Here is a 19777-nt window from a genome sequence, read left to right on the forward strand (position 1 = left end):
GTATTAAGCAGATATTATCTGCCCAGAGGCATTAAAAAAAAAACAAATCCAACTTAAATCAATTTTACTATTCTCAATCGTTACTGTCTAATAAAAATACAGACTTTGAAAATAGGTGACAATGTATGCTATTCGCGAGCCAGCCTGGTCCCTATCTCCCACTAATAGAAGGGGTCCAAGTTAGGTGCACAAGGTTTGTTTTTTTTGTTTGCCCTGAGCCTCTGTGTCGCAAATTTACCATAAAAGTAGCGTTTCTCAATTTGGTAATTTTGATCTTTGGGGTATTTCTTTGGTGGGTATGTGTTCTGATGGAATATGGCACTGAAAAATACAACCTCAAAAAAACAGACAGTGCTTTTAATTGTTTTATTAGCCTGTGTTTGGTTCTTTGATTTATAATATACATATACAACAAATCCATAATCATAACATGAAATAATTTTCACATATCTTGCTGTTGCCTTACAAAAGTTCACATATGAGAAATGGAAATTGTGGAAAATTATTCAAATGGTGACGCGCATGATGTATGAATTCAGTTGTAAGGCAAATACAGAGTGTAAACAGGATACTGTGACATACAAAGCAAAGTAGGACTAAGGCAAACATGCCATTGATGTAAACACAGAAAACATCTTAATCCGTATTTGCAGAGCTCTACTTCAATGCACATGGGTTAAAAAAAATAAGGATTTAACAGTGATTTAAGTATCAAAGCTCATTTTTAATTGCCACTTTTTCCTGATGGCATGATGCCTCAGGCATTGTGTGCTGCTATGCTTTACTTTGGTGGTCTCTGGCTTGATTTGGGTTCAATATCTAAAATTTGGGGGAACCAGGGTTCATAGCACCTCTCACCTTGGGGTGCATTATTAATGGTATTGGGTGAACCCTGCTTCTTAGACAAAGATGATTGGGATAAAGCTTGAGCTTTTCTTTGACAGCAACAACAGTAGGAAATGAATGGCTGGATCATGATATTTCCAGTCAACACTCTACTCAAGTCAGATAAACTGCATATAAAGGATGAGTCAAACTGGACATTTTTCTGATGTAAACAGTGTTATAGTGGCATGGAAGGAAAAGTGTGGTCAGTCACTCTAGGTCTTGAAGGTTGATTGTGCTTCCTGTGAATTGAGAGTCATCAGAGCCACTGTTTTCCTCTGTGCTTACCGCGGTTTCCTGTGAGAAAATAGGAAAAGGTTTACTGGTTTGTATCAAAGTTAACCCAAGAAAAAAAGATAAAATGTGTTCATCCTTCAAATCCTTCATTTTGCACCACATGGTTGTCAATTTATGGACATACGTTTTCAAATTCCATTCCTGTTTAATATTTCATTTTTTAGAAAATTACTTACAATGAGAAATTGTGTCATTCAATATGCAGGCTTTGAATATTAATGAAAAGCATTTTGAAACAACAACAACAATATACCTGTAATATGTTGACAGGAAGGTCAACGGTGAGCTGAGAGTGAGAAGCGGATGGCTGGGAGCTGAGCTGAAAAGCTAGTTCACCATCACTGCCTGGGTCATCCTGAACAAATCAATAGACAGACCACAGTAACTAACAGTAGCAATGTTTTTTTGCAGCTCAAAGTTTAAAATCACCCAAAAATTGTACATCGATGTTCAAAAAATATGCCTCAACATTTTTTTTTAATTTAAATGAGCATTTAAATCAACCAACCAAGCAAGAAATCTGTCAACAAAGCTGTTTATGCACCTCAGCAGACTTGGTTGTGTACGTTGTGAGCCGATGTCTGCTACACCACCACATTCAATAATGACTACTAAAAAGAACCTCAGTCAATTGTAGTCATTATAGATGAACTCTGCGTGTGTATTTGACAACCTCCTTTGGGTTTATGTGGATTTTCAGTTTTTTTTTTAAAAAGACAACGATGCTTAGCAAAAAAAGAAGTAAAAAGAATATCTACCTGAAGTGAAGTAGACTGAGTCACATTATCAGCAGAAAAGACTATTGTGCTTTTGTCCTGCATAATCAAGTGTATCGGGGGTTATACAGTAGAGTGGGTGGTAGTGGACGATGAGATTCATGTGAATGATAGGGATGGGTCCTTTCACATTTGAACTGGTTCGGTTTCGATTCTTGGTACCTGGGAATCGATACTGGTACTTAATGGTACCAATTTTCTGTACTTTTGTTCTGTTGTTTGCAGTAATAAATAATTAATAAATCCACCGCATTGCTCCACTGCAAGGTAATGTGTTTTTTTCATACCATCACTGGTTAGAACGTAGTTACCCCGGCATCACTAGTTGGGAAGTACTGCATGGTGTTTGTAGACTAGATATCATGTTAAGATGTGGGTTAGGTGGCGTTTACTCAAATAATCGATGGAATAATCTATAGGATAATTCTGAAAGACTCATTTGTGACAACCCTAATATAACAATAAAAACAACCAAGAGGATGTAGCAAAATAAAGGCATTACATTATACAATTTATAAAGTATAAATAATACAATGAATATATTAATATTATAATTAGCTCTAGCTCAGCTAAGACCGAAAAAAAGTGTTCCTTCACTACTCCACAGTTTGGTTATTGCGGATTCACTTTATTGCGGATGTTTATTTGTGACCATACCAAAATAGAATTCCAGCCCGTTTGACCAAGCCTACGAAAATTGGCAGGCACATGTAGCACTCCCGAGACGTACAAAAAAGTCCATTGCAGCCACAGTCTTAAGTGTACAGGAAGTGAGCTATGAATTTTTAAATGTCCAATTTTGGACCATTTTTGCACGTTTACAGGGTGCATACTTTTGCACCCATGTCCCAGAAGATTTATCCGATTGATTTCAAACTTCGGATATATCATCTTAAGACCTGGGGCAACACTTGGGACAATTTTTTTGAGTTTTCGATAAACTATATGATGGGGGCGGGGCATCAAATTTGGCATATATTTTTTCCTTCGCCATATAGGGGAAAAACCTTAATAACTCCCCTGTACATGCTCCAAAAAATCCCAAACTTCACCTGTACGTAAAAAGTCGCAACCTGAAGACAGCTACATGATAATATTTCATTATAGATATAGCGCCACCTAGTGGCGACAAAAATTTGTCAGAAAAGCCTCAAGACGTTGGTCTTGCTCTACGCCAAATATTGTGACTTTTCGGCGAAGGACGTGGCCATGACAATGCCGCAAAGTCTGATTAGTCAACGTGACAATAAATACAGTTTTAACTTGACTCAGATCATCAAATCTTGAAATTTTTCATATTTGATGATAGCCAAGGGCTGAAGACATCTACGAACTTATTTTTCATCATAGTGGTAGCGCCACCTAGTGGCTGATGGAAATACGTTTTTTTTTTGATATTTTTATCCTAGCAGGTTAACCGGGTCCACCTCATCTTTGCTCAGAAGAGTGGTTAGGCTTTCCTATTATTAACGTACGAAATTTGTGATTTTTTGTGAAAAGCTGTTGCCAAAACAACGCTCATTTTGAGGGTCTGAACGTGCACGAAATCTCACTAAACTTTGTACATACATCAGGCCTGGCAAAATCATGAATATGTTTTTATTTTTTTGTGCAATTAGTAAAGCCCTGGTTGTACGTTTCTTCGAGACCTACAAAAAATTGGTGGTACATGTAACAGTTCAAGGCCTACAAAAAAAGTCTCTTGGAGCCATATGTTAAACCAAGTCGGCCATTTTGAATTAAGTTTAAAGTATGAATTTGCTCTTATTATAATAGCTGATGGAACTTGACCCACATGATAATTTCTTCTAAAAACATACTGACATTTGATCAAAGTTGAGCCTGAAGACATCTCCGCTCGGCTGCTGTAACTTGATCCACGTGATAATTTCGATTATTCAATTTCGATGTGCGAGAATCCCAACTTGCCGGTACCCCAACATTGCCAGGGCTGCGAGGGCAGCCTAGTTTTCAACATAATTTAAAGGAGGGAGTGGTAACAAATGCTTGCAATATCTCATATCGTTGCTGTCCTGTGAAAAACACGTCCAATTTTGGAAATTTCACGTTAACGCGATGTCTGTAACGCAGAAATCCATCCATCCATCCATCCATTATCTGTACCGCTTCTCCTCACAAGGGTCGCGGGGCGTGCTGGAGCCTATCCCAGCTGTCTTTGGGCAGTAGGCGGGGGACACCCTGAACTGGTTGCCAGCCAATCGCAGCGCACACAGAGACAAACATCCGCACTCACAATCACACCTAGGGGCAATTTAGAGTATCCAATCAACTTACCATGCATGTTTTTGGAATGTGGGAGGAAACCGGAGTGCCCGGAGAAAAGGCACGGGGAGAACATGCAAACTCCACACAGGGAGGCCGGAGCCGGGATCGAACCCTCGACCTCTGAACTGTGAGGCGGACGTGCTAACCAGTCGACCACCGTGCCGCCGCAGAAAACCATTCACATAAAAATAAGAAAATTAAAAAAAATAGGGGTAAGTGTTTTTCACATGACAGTAACGATATATTGTTTTAACAGTGATGACAATTTCATAGAAACATGTCAAGTCAACGCACATGATTTGACTTCGCGGGCCAGACACATGGTAGCCAGAGGCAGCCACTAGCTCCAACCTAACACAACCCACGGTAACACAGTCATTTAACAAGGGCATTTCATATGAAAAAACAACCAAGCAGTGTAAGGAAGTAACTAAGGCAGTGACTTAGTGGTAACCACGATATTGTCTCATTAAATTATGCAAAAGTGTAGGTAGCTATTTCTCTTGCTCAAGACATGATTCCCATTAAAACAGTGGAAAACGAGGGGTTTAAAAGATTCTTCAAAGTACTAGACCCGCGTTACGAGCTGTGTTTTTAGGTTTACATTATGTTACCTTTTATGTTTGCATTCCCTGCACATTTTGATCAAAAATGTCACTATTCAAATTCAAACCTGTTCAGAAAGCTTAAAAGGATTTTGTTTTTCTTTTCGGGTTTTATATTGTAAGAATAATAATGTATTTCATTATTCATGTGTTAGATTTTTCATGATTAGGCTTGTTAGCTTTGTAGGTTTAGCTTTATATTATATAAAAACAGGGGGGAATGTAAGAATAATAATGTATTTTATTATTCATGTGTTGGATTCTTGTGGACAAGGCCTGTTAGCTTTATTAGCTTGTGGGTTTAGCTTTAGCTTTTTCCAAATCTACGCCCAACTTGCTTGATGTGCTTTGCTTCCACATATGTATGCTAATGGCTCACACACACACAAACACGCACACACACACACGCACGCGCACACACACATGCATACATAGACATAGACAAAACAAGTTCATAGTGTTCCAGCTGCTTTCGCTCCCCTTTCCCTTAGAGCTGGAACACCTTTGTAATCAGGGACTCCGAAGAAAATAAAAAGAGAGGAGGCGCGGGAGCCGGGCAGAGTGTTTTAGGAACTGTAATTGTACACTTCCCTGCGCTCTCCTTGCAAGTAAAAAGACAATATTGTTGTCGAGTGTCTTCTCTCCTCATTGTGTGCATTGTTAACTAATGTCTCACTTGGTGTGAACCTGACATTTCATTGGTCCTTCGAGCCGGATCCCTATATGCCGGAAGGTTTCCAGCTGTCGAGTCAACCTCCAGGTAAAGTCCGTGGCCACGGCTCTAAGACCCTTTTCTGGGACTGGTCTTTGGCTCCACTTCTGGGAACTGAAGGCTGACGGGAAGCCGGAGGAGTGAAGACATCTCTGGGTGAGTAGGAAACTCCCGACACTCGTGGATGAGTGAATTGCGCGCTGGTAAAAAAAAAACCTTGACAATACTAGTCCCTGGTCAAGTGGTAAGACAGAGTGAGACTATAAAACTGTAAGACAGAGTTAGTCTATAAAACTGTAAGACTGAGTGAGTCTATAAAACTGTAAGACAGAGTTAGTCTATAAAACTGAGACAGTAAGTCTTTAAAACTGTGTAAGCCTTGAGAATACTAGTCAATGTCAAGGTAAAAGTAAGTAAAGCAAGTCTATAAAACTGTAAGGGCGACGGTGTCCTGTACGTACTTAAACTGCGTAAAAAAAATGCTGCTAAAAGTGTGACTGTGTAAACTGTGTGAGTGGATATAAACAGGATTGGAAGTGACAACTTTGTGTGGGCGCAATAGGCAAGAATCCTCTGCCACTTGTGGTAGAAGCTTGAGGATTGCCATCCTGTTTTAAGATAAAAATCAGTGTAGGACACCCTAAGTGTCATAAAACTGACTCTTCATCAAAAGAATGGGGGAAAACTAACAGTAAAATCGGTGATGATAGTGATCCTAAACAAAACCTCACATTCAAAGATTGGACATCCAGGAATCATTGGTGAAAAAATGTAAAAGTGAAGACCTCAAATTACATCACCATTAAGGTAAACCAATGAAGCAGGAAAGTTTTTTTGTGAAATAAAGAAAATTTTAGTGTTAATCACAGCATTATCTTAAATTATGGCGACCCCTTATTCAGTTGATACATTGTAAAGGTCATTTTTCGACCTCAGTTTTGGTGCCGCAAGATAGAGACAAAACGAAAATAATGGCATAATTTGTCTTTCGAATTGGACAGTGCATTGCCGCACTGTGGAAGAGCAGTTATTGCAGCATCCATTGCTGTACAAACAAGTGTTCAACTTTATTCAGTATCATTCAACTTTATTTAGTATCATTCAACTTTATTCCACTTTATTCAAATTCGTTCCAATGCATTCCGCAGTTTCTTTTCAGCTTCCTTCGCCTTCACATGCAATTTCTCCAGAAATTGCATTCTCTAGTTGTGTGAAGGCGAAGGCCCCCCTAACTTTTATGGTTCCCCCAAAATTTCCTGTTTTTCACCCCAAAAAACCCATTCATTTTCAATGGCAAATTCAAAGTTCTAATACTTCCACATATTTCATCCGATTCACCCCGTTCGAATTTCAAATTATTAAAAAAATTCATGCCATCAGAATTTCCTTTTTTCTGCCCCTAACATTTATGGTTCCCCCCAAATTCACAATTTTTCACCCCAAAAAAACTCATTCATTTCCAATGGGAGATTCAACACTTCCCCATCTGCCGCATTGGCTCGATTCCCGCTCATGGAGGTCATTCAACTTCATTCAGCTCATTGAACTTCATTCAGCCCATTCAACTCACATTACACATCACACACAATTCCTACTTCCCCAAAATTCTAATTATTCAACCATAAAAAAACAATTTCAAAATTCACCATTCATTCCCAATGGCAAATTCAACACTTGACATTCAAACCATTCCAATTTCAAATTCACAACATTTAGCTCATTCAACTCACATTCCACATGACCGACAATTCCTACTTCCAAAATGTTCAAATTATGTCACCTTTAAACGCATTTTAAAAAAAAATTCCCAATGGCACATTTACATCCTTCAGCTCATTCAACGCATGATCCAATATCAGTTGCTGCATAGCTCAGTGGTAGTGTGGTGGTTTCCTAACCAGGAGGTGGTGAGTTCAATCCCTGGCCATTCCATCCTTGTTTCAATGTTTTTTCCTGACTTCCTTCTTTCAATGTTAACTCACATTCGACATCACCCACAATTCCTACTTCCCAAAAATTCTAATTATTCAACCTTAAAAAAAAAAAAACATTAAAAAAATTCACCATTCACATTTAAAAAGCCACAACAATTCACCACACCTGAATACTCATCCCCAGGTGGCCCTAATTAAGCACCAAAGGCACGTTCACACCCTTCAGCTGATTAAACTTACATTCCAATATTGGCAGCTGCATGGCTCAGTAGTAGAGTGGTCGTTAACCAAACAGGAGGTTGTGGGTTCAATCCCTGGCCATTCCATCCTTGTTTCATTTTTTTTCCCTGACTTCCTTCTTTCATTGTTTCCTTGCTTCCCTTCAGGATTTTTTTATATCGTTTCGAGGTTGTTTAACTTCATTCAGTATCATTCCAACGCATTCCGCTTTTATTCAGCGTCTTCGCCTTCCCACACAATTTCTCTAGAAATTGCATTCTCTAGTTCTTCTTCTATTTTATTCCTCGCACTTTTTCGGCATGCTTCTACTTCCACATTTTTCAACCGATTCTCGCCATTCCAACTTCAATATATTCCAAAAATTCTCGCCAACATTGGGGTCCTTTTTCTTCATTCCAAAAATTTACGTTTTCCCCCAAATTCCCCGTTTTTCACCCCCCAAAAAAACATTCATTTTCAATGGCATATTCAACATTTCCCAATTCCACCATTCCAATTTCGAATTCATAAGCTTCAACTCATTCAACTCACATTGGTAGAGCTTTTCAACACACCCACAATTCCTACTTCCAAAAAATTCAACTTATTCACCCGTAAAAAAAAACGCAAAAATTCAACTCTTCACCATTCATTTCCATTAGCACATTCAACTTTTCACATTTACACCATTCCAATTTCCACAAACGCAAAAATTCAACTCTTCACCATTAATTTCCATTGGAACATTCAACTTTTCACATCTAAACCTTCCCAATTTCCACAAATTCAAGTCATTCAACTCATTCAACTCACATTCAGCTTTTCAACACCCCCCAAATTCCTATTTTCCACACATTCAACTCATTCACATTTAAAAAAAAAAAACAGAAAAATTCAACTATTCACCATTCATTTGCATTAAAACATTCAACTTTTCACATTGACACCTTCCCAATTTCCACAAATTCAAGTCATTCAACTCACATTCAGCTTTTCAACGCCCCCAAAATTCCTACTTTCCAAACATTCAACTTATTCACACTTAAAAAAACCCACAATTTCACCATTCATTATCAGTGGACCAGTGTTATTGCCCCTTGGTCTCCCCAGTGCGACGGCCATCTTGGGCAGGGACATTAGCTAGACTGGGGATACTCACCCCAAGGTCTCCCCAGTGCGGCGGCCATTTTGGGAAAGGACATTAGGTAGACTGGGGATACTCACCCCGAGGTCTCCCCAATGCGGCGGCCAACGTGGGGGAGGACCCAAAATCTACAGGAAGTGTCACAAATGACCCGGAAATGAACCGGAAGTGACCCAAATGACCTGGAAATTGACTGGAAGTGAACCAAATGACCCGGAAATGGAACGGAAGTGACCCAAATGACCAGGAAATGGACCAGACATGACCCAAATGACCAGGAAATGGAACGGAGCCCCAAAAAACAATGAATGCAGAACACTCAGTGTATTAACCATTAACATTTATTTGTAGTGTATTTGTGTCACGTTTGTTAAATAGCACTCATAAAATTAACAATGATTACATCAGTGTATTTGTTTCATGTTGTTAAATGAACAGCAGTCATAAAATTAACAAAGAATACAGCACTGTCTCACAAACACCAACTGTCAATGAACAAATCACTCATACAAATACTATAAAAGTTACGCTTGAACATTAAACATTTGCTTGGAACATTAACTTTTTTTTTTGTTTTGTTTTGTTTTTTCACAAAATCTGCAGTCTATATTTAGCAATTCAAACTGGCCTACGCCATTGGCTTGTTCTGCAGTGTGATTAATTTGGGAGGGAGGTTTTTGTTTCCCAATCCAAGCATCACTGCCTGAATGAATCGAAATGTGTTTCGCATGGACTTCGGGTAGTCTAAGTTAAAACAGAAGACAGACTGCCTGGGAAAAGTCACAGATATTTTCCATAACAGTACGTCCCACCCAAGTATGATAGCAGTGGAGATGAGCTGGAGGTGCACTCCATTTGGACCCTGCTGCTGAGCATCTTCAATTACATTCAGAACCCCAAATGTGACTGAGGCAAGTGCTTGTTCTTTTGCTGTGTCCTGCAAAAAAGCACACAGGACTAGTTATTGAATGTGGTCTTCTTTTAGAGGAGGAAGGGAGGGAAATTGCTAAGATTTTAAAGTTGAACTAATTTTAAAGATTTTATATACAGTACTCTTGGTTGCTGATGGTGTAGTGGTACACTTAACTGAGTTGTGTGCCGTCAGCATGGGATCGGTTCCCACTCAGTGACTGTGTGTGTGTGCCCCGCGACTGGCTGCCGACCAGTTTAGGGTACTCTTTCGCCTATTGTCAGCTGGGATAGGCTCCATCTCCTCCCCGCGACCCTGTACAGGATAAACGGTGTGGAAGATGACAAGTGCTTGTTAATAGCTGACAAGTTTAAGCGTCAGATTCAATCTGTCCCATCTCCCACACAAAACCAACCAGAGTAACCGACGCTGCTCTTATAAGGGAAAAGCAAAAATATTTACAACTAAAACAGCATTTAATTCAGCGACGTACTTGTCGCAAAATAGTGCAACTTTTGGCGTTTAAACGGATGGACAAGCATTGAGCAGTCTTAGTTCGGAGAAGCCAAGCTATCAAGTTAAATGAATAGCGGCGGTTCATAAAATAGTTTACTTACCAAGTAACACATTGGTTCAGACGAAAGGGCCCGCTTCCAGTTTACAGGTTCCGTTAAATTCCACCGTGGATTTTCCAATGAGTTGAGAGGGGCGAGCGTACGTCCGTACGAAATGGTGCAGGTCTGCACATGTCTGAAAGAACCCGCAAAGGACCCTGGGACAATAACTTCTTCTATCTAATTTAACTGGACTCGGTGACATTAAGTTAAGCATGTTCCCCAACCCAAAAGTTCTACGCCTTCGCACATATGTTATTCTACACCATTCACCTTTATTATTGTGTGAAGGCGAATATGTTATTCTACACCATTCACCTTTATTATTATTATTATTATTATATTTTATTTCTCACGCTTTTTTGGCCACATTTTTCAACCGATTCTCGCCATTCCAACTTCAATGTATTTTGAAAATTCACGGCCTCAGGGGGTCCTTTTCTTTCATTCAAAAAATTTACAGTTACCCCAAAATTCCCCGTTTTTCACCCCCCAAAAAAACAATTCATTTCCAATGGCATATTCAACATTTCCCATTTCCACCATTCCAATTTAAAATTCACAAGATTCAACTCACATTGGTAAAGCTATTCAACACACCCCAAATTCCTATTTCCCACACTTTCAACTCATTCACCCTTAAAAATTCAACTATTCACCATTTCCATTGGCACATTCAACTTTTCACATTTACACCATTCCAAATTTCCACAAATTAACCTCATTCAGCTCACATTCACTTTTCAGAACACCCCAAATTCCTACGACCCACACTTTCAACTCATTCACCCTCAGAGAACCCACAAAATTTGCACTATCAACCATTCATTTTCATAGGAACATTCAACTTTTCACATTTACAACTTCCCAATTTCCATACATTCAACTCACATTCAGCTTTTCAACACCCCCAAAAGTCCTACTTCCCACACATTCAGCTCATTCACACTTAAAAACCCCACAAAAATTCAACTATTCACTATTCATTTCCATTGGCAGATTTAACTTTCCACATTTACACCATTCCAATTTCCACGAATTCAAGTCATTCAACTCATTCAGCTTTTCAACACCCCCAAAATTCCCACTTTCCACACATTCAACCCATTCACACTTAAAAAACCCACAAAAATTCAACTATTCACCATTCATTTCCATTGGAACGTTCAACTTTTCACATTTACACCTTCCCAATTTCCACAAATTCAAGTCATTCAACTCATTCAACTCACATTAAGCTTTTCAACACCACCAAAATCCGTACTTCCCACACATTCAACTCATTCACACTTAAAAAACCCACAAAAATTCAACTATTCACCATTCATTTCCATTGGCAGATTTAACTTTTAGCATTTACACCACACCAAATTCCACAAATTCAAGTCATTCAACTCATTAAGCTCACATTCAGCTTTTCAACACCCCCAAAATTCCTACTTTCCACACATTCAACTCATGCACACTTAAAAAACCCACAAAAATTCAAATATTCACCATTCATTTCCATTGACAGATTTAACTTTTAGCATTTACACCTTCCCAATTTCCACAAATTCAAGTCATTCAGCTCACATTCAATTTTTGAACACCCCCAAAATCCCTACGTGCCACACATTCAACTCATTCACATTTTAAAAACCCCCAAAAATTCAACTATTCACCATTCCTTTCCATTGGAACATTCAACTTTTCACATTTACACCTTCCCAATTTCCACAAATTCAAGTCATTACACTCATTCAACTCACATTCAGCTTCTTAACACCCCCAAAATTCCTACTTTCAAAAACATTCAACTCATCCACTCAAAAAACCCACAAAAATTCACCATGCATTTCCAGTGGACCAGTGTTATTGCCCCTTGGTCTCCCCTGTGCGGTGGCCATCTTAGAAAGGGACATTAGCTGGACTGGGGAAACTCACCCCAAGGTCTCCACAGTACGGCGGCCATCTTGGGCGGGGACATTAGCTAGACTGGGGGTACTCACCCCGAGGTCTCCCCAGTGCGGCGGCCATCTTGGACAGGCGGCCATCTTGGGCAGGGACAATAGATAGACTGGGGATACTCACCCCGAGGTCTCCCCAGTGCGGCGGCCATCTTGGGCAGGGACAATAGATAGACTGGGGATACTCACCCCGAGGTCTCCCCAGTGCGGCGGCCATCTTGGTCAGGGACATTAGCAAGACTGGGGATACTCACCCCGAGGTCTCCCCAGTGCGGCGGCCATCTTGGTCAGGGACATTAGCAAGACAGGGGATACTCACCCCGAGGTCTCCCCAGTGCGGCGGCAATCTTGGTCAGGGGCATTAGCTAGACTGGGGATACTCATCCCGAGGTCTCCCCAGTGCGGCGGCCATCTTGGTCAGGGACAATAACTAGACTGGGGATACTCACCCCGAGGTCTCCCCAGTGCGGCTGCCATCTTGGTCAGGGACATTAGCTCGGCTGGGGATAATCACCCCGAGTTCTCCCCAGTGCGGCGGCCATCTTGGACAGGGACATTAGCTAGACTGGGTATACTCACCCCGAGGTCTCCCCAGTGCGGCGGCCATCTTGGGGGAGGACCCAAAATCAGGAAGGAACAGGAAGTGACCCATATTCAACAGGAAATGAACCCAAATGACCCAGAAATGAACAGGAAGTGACCCAAATGACCCGGAAATGGACCGGAAGTGACCAAAATGACCCGGAAATGGACCGGAAGTGACCCAGGAATGAACTGGGAGTGACCCAAATGACCCGGAAATGGACCGGAAGTGACCCAAATGACCCAGAAGTCTTTTCTTCGTCCTCCTCATTCCAGGCTATTCTGTTTGATTTGAGGTCATTCAACTTCATTCAACTACATTCAGTATCATTTCAACGCATTGCACAGTTTTTCATAGAGGTCATTCAACTTCATTCCACTTAATTCTACTTCATTTCAATTAATTACTTTTCATTCAATTTCATTCCACTTAATTCAGTATCATTTAACTTAATTCAGTATCATTCAACTTAATCTAGTATCATTCAACTTAATTTAGTATCATTCAGCTTCATTCAACTACATTCAACTTCCTTCAAATCAACTTCATTCCACTTCTTTCTACTTCATTCCACTTCTTTCTACTTCATTTCAATTCATTCCTTTTCATTCAACTTCATTCCACTTAATTCAGAATCATTCCACTTAATTCAGAATCATTCAACTTCATTCAGTATCATTCAACTTCATTCAGTATCATTCAACTTCATTCAGTATCATTCAACTTCATTCAGTATCATTCAACTTCATTCAGTATCATTCAACTTCATTCAGTATCATTCAACTTCATTCAGTATCATTCGAATTAATTCAGTATCATACAACTTCATTCATGTTTGTTTGCCTCTGTGTGTCCTGCGATTGGCTGGCAACCAATTCAGGGTGTACCCCGCCTACTGCCTGAAGACAGCTGGGATAGGCTCCAGCACGCCCCGCGACCCTCGTGAGGATAAGCGGCATAAATAATGGATGGATGGACAACTTCATTCAACTTCATTCCGACGCATTCCGCAATTTTCATTCAGCTTCCTTCGCCTTCACAGGCAATTTCTCCAGAAATTGCATTCTTTAGTTTAAGATTAGTGTTCGTAACAAGTTAATAATTTTTGAGTTAGGTTCACTAATAATTTTCTATTAATTAGAATTTTTGTTTTTACAGTGTATATTGCGAATGTGTTGACCAAAAATATCTAACGCACTCATACTCACATGGGTTGTAATCTCACCTGTAGTAGCTGAATTTGGACAAATTGAGCACAAGTGACAGAGTCACGCAGATTTAGGCCACCGTAAGATGCTGCAGCTCCTTCACCATAGCGAGCACTAGATGGAGTGGATTTGGCTCCTTTTGCTTTTCTCTGACTAGCTCCAGAGACCCCTTGATTTAAAAAAATAAATAAAACAATTAGCATGTTATTAAGTCATCGTAGGTTATTGCAAAAGCCAGATTTCATGGGGTGCTTCAAATAATAGGTTATGTTAGTTTGTTTGTGTTACCAGAGACTGAAGGGCAAATCTGCTTCTTCCTCTTGGCCAGCTGAATGGCTCTGTAGTCTGTCCTTGCAGAGCCACCATTCTGGCAAAAAAGATCATTTAGGTCATTACATTTGTCTTTAGCAAACCAAAGCTGTTTTTCTGGGTGGCAGACTGGTGTCATTTTTCTATGCCAAGTGCACCGAATAGCAAGCACAGATCTCCACCAAAGGCCAAAAATCTGTACAATTTACAGCGGAACATCCCAACACATCGGTTTACAAACTTTTGAATAAATATTGCTTCGGCTCATACACTTCACTTCAGTTCATGAACAGTCGCAGCGTTCATGTGGAGCATTCAGTCGTGCTTTCTTTTGCACAAAGGAAATTACTCCTCAGTATGGCTCTAAAGAAACTGAGAACTGCAAGTGATAGTACTTTTAAGACGCTAATTGTAATTCTTATTACACTACTGAAGCATTAAAAAAAAATAGATAAAGAAAATAAGAAGAATAAAAGGAAATAAGAAGCTTTAACATCAGAATGTTTTTCATGTGCTCTGTACTTTTTCTCATGAACTAAGAGGCAATAAACGGTTCATCTACAGTAATCCCCCGCCACTTTGCAATTCGAGTTTCATGGCCTCAGTGCATCGCGCGTTTTCAAAAAGTATTCATCTAAAACAAAAAATACAGCCATATCGGCAGCCATATTGAAGAAAGACGCGTTGTTTCAAAGAGATGAGTTGACTCTCAGGCTTCGTACATACCCGCGGGCACTCATAAAAGGTGCGTGATTGGTTCCCGGCGCGAGATCGACCAATAAGAGCACGAGTGGATTCTTCCCAGGAGCTGATTGGCTGCGCATCATCACAGCCTCTCGCTAGTCTGGTCCACGCTAACAAACAAACAGAACTTTTGAACAACGTTCTGTTCAGAAACTCATAACTTGCCGTTCGATTAGCCAGAGTCAAGCCGGATAAGCGGATAGTAAACAGCTGTGTTCGGAAGTTGTGAGCAGAGCATCGACAAAATGTTTGTTAGTTTTGTCTTAAAACAGCTTACCTTAACTAGAATCCTGCGTTGCATTTTATCCAAAGGACCTTGTTGATGTTATTGTGCAAAGAGAAAGTTAAGCCATGATTGCCTCCGGCGATCGTGCTTTTTCGTTTTAAAAGAAGACGACAACAACGAAGAAGAAGCGACAGCAACAACGGCGGTAAAGTTGTCAACCACTTTTGCTCTGCACAATAACGACGACGACAAGCATTTAAAGTGCATCACACCAGGATTGTACCTTTGGATAAAATGCACCACGGCATTCTAGTTAAGGTAAGCCAATTTTAGGATAAAAATGTTAACTTTAACGTAGTTATTAGCTAATGTTCTGTTGTAATCGTCCGCTCCCAGGGTTGTAGCTCACATTCCTCTCACAGCATGCAGCTTGGTATTTATTCTTCATTTTGCATTTTTGAAGTTAAATTTGTATTGTAACAAGTATTTAGAAGGGTGGGAACCACGTCGGGGGGGTTTGCAATGGCGTAATAGAGGCATAAATCAACCCCAAATAAAACTTTAAGATGAATATAATATAACATTTTAAAAACTGATAACAATAAGTCAACCTATTTGCGTTTTTGGTTGGGGGGTTCTGGTCTCCATTAACCGCGATCAACGAGGGATTACTGTAGTTCTACTTTTCTTTTGAACTAAACCCATTAGAAAAAGGTAAGCATAACAGGGCTGGAAACAGATTAATTCTGCTTCCTTTCAGTTGAATGGAAAAATTGCTTTTGTTCACAGTATCAAAATGAATCATGTTTGTGAACTGGCGCTCCACTTAACACAGAATATAACACATGATAATGGAATCTTGCTGTGTAATTTTATATAAATCTGAACCAAAATGTAAATAGTTGTATGGATACTGATTTAATATACATATCCCAACATATACGACCGAGAAAATTTCCTATTACAAATTGTCTTATTTTAAAAAATGAAGTGTCTCACCAAGAAACTGCTCTGTGATGCTGCATTGATCTCTATGTCTTTCTGCAAGCTTAAGCTCCTGCTGCGACCAGGGAAAACAAATTGTGTGAGAACCTTTCCTCCATCTTCACGACCCAGTACCTCTACGCAACTAAGAGTCCTGGCCCCTCCCTGGCCACCAACCTCTACCAACTTTGTGGGTGAGGGCAACAGTTCTGCAACAGGGGAAACTGCCAAGGAGCCTGCAGGTTCTACGCCAAGAGCACTGGAGGAGCCAAGTGGATGCTGAAGTGTGGGGTCAGTAAGGGAACTGGGACCCTGCATGGACAGAGACGTAAGCGCTCCCAGGGCCTCCGGTGTGACACTCTGCACATCGTCGAGATTGAGAGTGCCCTGGGGGGGTAGAACATCACCCACTGTGCCACCCAAACTGTGATGAGGACCCATTTCAATACCGGGTGCCAGGATGAGAGGGTCTACAGGCCTGGCCACTGTGGTGCTGTTGGAAGTGCAAAGAGCTGTGCCAACTGTGGATGGGTCAATAGTGAGGATGCCTGAACTGACCAGGGAGAGGTCCATAGTGAAAGTTCCACTGGAGTTTGAGTTGCTCCCACCAATAGGAATGCCAACACCAATACCAGCAGGTGATGTGGTGGCCCCAGACACATTAGAGAAAAGGGAGTTCAGGTCCAAATTAGTCAGCTGGTCACTCCCAGGAATACTTGAGCCGGGAACTGTTACTGGAGTGGGGCTAATTAGCTCGCTGCTGGGGGTCAGGGTGGGTGTGGTCTCCATCTGGTTCATGACATCTAGGATAGAAGAGAGTTCATCTTTATTAAAACTCCTCAAGACAAGATACGCAACTAAAGCTTCTTGCAGTCCCGAGTTACACAAAATACAGGGACAGCGATTGTGAAAACAGAACAACTAATCAATAAAATCTTCAAGATAATTTAATTTTGTGTATGCAGTTGAATAATGAAGGCAATACCCAAAAAGGGTTAATAGAGGCTTCTGGAGTTTTTAGTTTGTTGAACACATTTCACCTTGAATCCAAAAAATGAGCAACAACAACTCCGTTATGAACTTCTACAGGCATAAACAATCAACTTCACACCTACAGATGTTGAACTGAAGAAGCATTTTGGACTAACAAAAAACTCCTGTTGTCTTTACTCAAACTTTGTTAATCAACAACCTGTAGACTGAGAATATCCACAGACACAATGAAGGCAAAACAAATGCTTACTGACCAGGGCTAAGCTGGTGTTGTTTAAGCATGTGACTTTTCAGAGTGCTGCGGGAAGAGAAGTGCTTGGAGCAGTTGGACACAGGACATCGTGTCCTAAGTGTGCTGGCGTCCTGCTTATGTTTCTTGGTGTGGATGTAGAGGCTGCTGCGAGCTGAAAATTTTGCATTACAACCTGAAGAACATAGAAGGAATGAAAGTTGCCAGCATTAGAAAACACACACACACCCGTGGAGAAAGAAGACACACAGAAGTAAGAAAGACACATTTCACGAAAATTAACCAATCAGAAATTGCTTTTGAATTGTGGTTCAACATAGTAAAAAAAAAAACATTGGAAAAAATACAACTATACAACCGTGGCTTTTCACACGCTGGAAATGTGCACATTATTTTACAATATCGTATTTCATTTTAGAAACTAAATGCCGGCCTAGCCAATCAGCGATGCCGTTAAGACGAGGATTCCTGTCTTGACCAATGAGAAGTGCTGCACTATCGGCGATTGTATAGCACAATAAATACATTTTTGAAAAACCATAGAACATGCAAAATATTGGACTCGTAGGTGGTATGTTTATTTTTTAAATCTTATTTTATTTATCCTTTTCTTTACTTGCCCTTAAGCATTTAAATCATTTTAATTATGGGTGGAATGTTCAGACATGGACTGTGATAAAGTTTCACCCTGTTAGGTACATATTTGTATGTACTGCAAAGTGTTAATTATGTAAATATTTAACAAAACTTAGTTTGTATAATACCTTATGTGTCCCTTATTCCATGATATAAGTGTTTTAAATTGTGGGCCGCACATGAATTCATCACAAATTGACTTGCAAAGTAAATATTCACATTTCCACTCATTCTCTCTATATTACTGATAAATGGTCAGAATAGTGGAGCAAGGAACAAATTTGTCCGGGGGAGAAATGTGGGGGGAAAAAAAATGCCAGAAAAAAATCTGAAACACACCCCAAACTTAAGTCAAGTTGCCCAGTTTAGCAGAGCGGTACTCGCTAATGTGCAACATTTTTGTTTTGGCATTAGTGAGGTGTCGTACGGGGAGCGTGAACTCTGGATAATGACCCAAAACACATTTAAAAACACCCAAGAATGGTTTAGAGAAAAACATTTGACTATTCTGAAGTGGCCTTGATCTCAATCCTAGTCAACGTCTGCGGAAGGAACTGAAACGAAACATGCCATCTGGAGAAACCACCCTTCAAACCTTCAACTCGCTTTACTGAAATATCCCTTGTAGGGCAATTTGGTTTGCATCAGGTCAAACTGACAGGCATACAACAAAACAGTCAGCTACCCAAAACTTGTGACAAATGGAGCAGTTTGTTCACGAAGAATGGGCCACAACACCCGCTGAGAGGTACAGAAGTTTCACTGAAAGTTACAAAAATTGTTTGGTTGCAGCAATTGCCTCAAAAGGTTGTGCAACCAAATATTAGGTTCAGGCCTTTTTCATGAGTTTATAATTCTTTTGAACCATATTTCAAGTCAAGTCAAGTCAAATCTATTGATATAGTCCTTAATCACAGGGTTAGCGTTAGTGAATGTGATTCAGTCCAAAATTTTTTTAAATCTAACTAGCGCTGGTGCAATGAAGAAAAAGTTGGGCACTCCAGTACAACAATACAAAAATTTAGTCTAGAGCCCTGCTTTAATTTATTTTGTATTTATTTTATTCATGTGCAGTACATTCTCATGTTTGAGGATCAATTTATGTAACCCAAATGTTTGGAATAAATGGTTCATTTTTTCTCACACGTGCTGATATCGCATCGGACGATATCGATATCGGACAGTACTCTAGGCCGGTATATCAGTATCGTATCGGAAGGCAAAAAAGGTAACTCGGGACAGCCCTAACTGATACGTATTAGAGATTTTGAGATTGCTCATCGCCTCAGTATCTGAAGTGACAAGAGTTCAGAAAGTAGTAAAACATGCAACTGTACGTTGTCGGTGACCACTTTTTTGTATAATCCTCAGACTGCTACATTAGTAAGAAGCGGGATGGAAATGTTTTATTCTTTTAAGATGCAACAACAGATAAATTGGTAGTATAAAATAAATAAGTTAGGCGTTATCGGTGATGGTTTGCAAATACAGGAAGTTATCGGTATCGAAAAAA

The 19777-nt window shown here is 40.1% G+C and overlaps 1 protein-coding gene across 6 annotated transcripts in view; it reads right to left on the bottom strand.

The window, feature by feature from the left end:
- Positions 1–352: 352 nt before the first annotated feature.
- Positions 353–19777, bottom strand: part of LOC147141614 (zinc finger protein ZXDC) — a 38922-nt gene continuing 19497 nt past the window's right edge. The window contains exons 5-10 of one of the 6 annotated variants that reach the window (XM_086039841.1): positions 17633–17803; positions 16401–17188; positions 14411–14489; positions 14140–14291; positions 1436–1537; positions 353–1182 (exon numbers count right to left, since the gene is read on the bottom strand). In XM_086039841.1, the coding sequence (XP_085895967.1) occupies positions 1096–1182; positions 1436–1537; positions 14140–14291; positions 14411–14489; positions 16401–17188; positions 17633–17803 (1379 nt within the window). In that variant the 3' untranslated portion in view covers positions 353–1095. Of the gene's footprint in view, positions 1183–1435; positions 1538–9181; positions 12939–14139; positions 14292–14410; positions 14490–16400; positions 17189–17632; positions 17804–19777 lie in introns of those variants that run through there. The other 5 variants (XR_015088047.1, XR_015088048.1, XM_086039843.1 and 2 more) reach the window with 5 other exon arrangements.

This window comes from Filicampus tigris, chromosome 9 (genome assembly GCF_054856515.1).
Source record: "Filicampus tigris isolate MCC_2025a chromosome 9, RoL_Ftig_1.0, whole genome shotgun sequence".
Lineage (NCBI taxonomy): Eukaryota > Metazoa > Chordata > Actinopteri > Syngnathiformes > Syngnathidae > Filicampus > Filicampus tigris.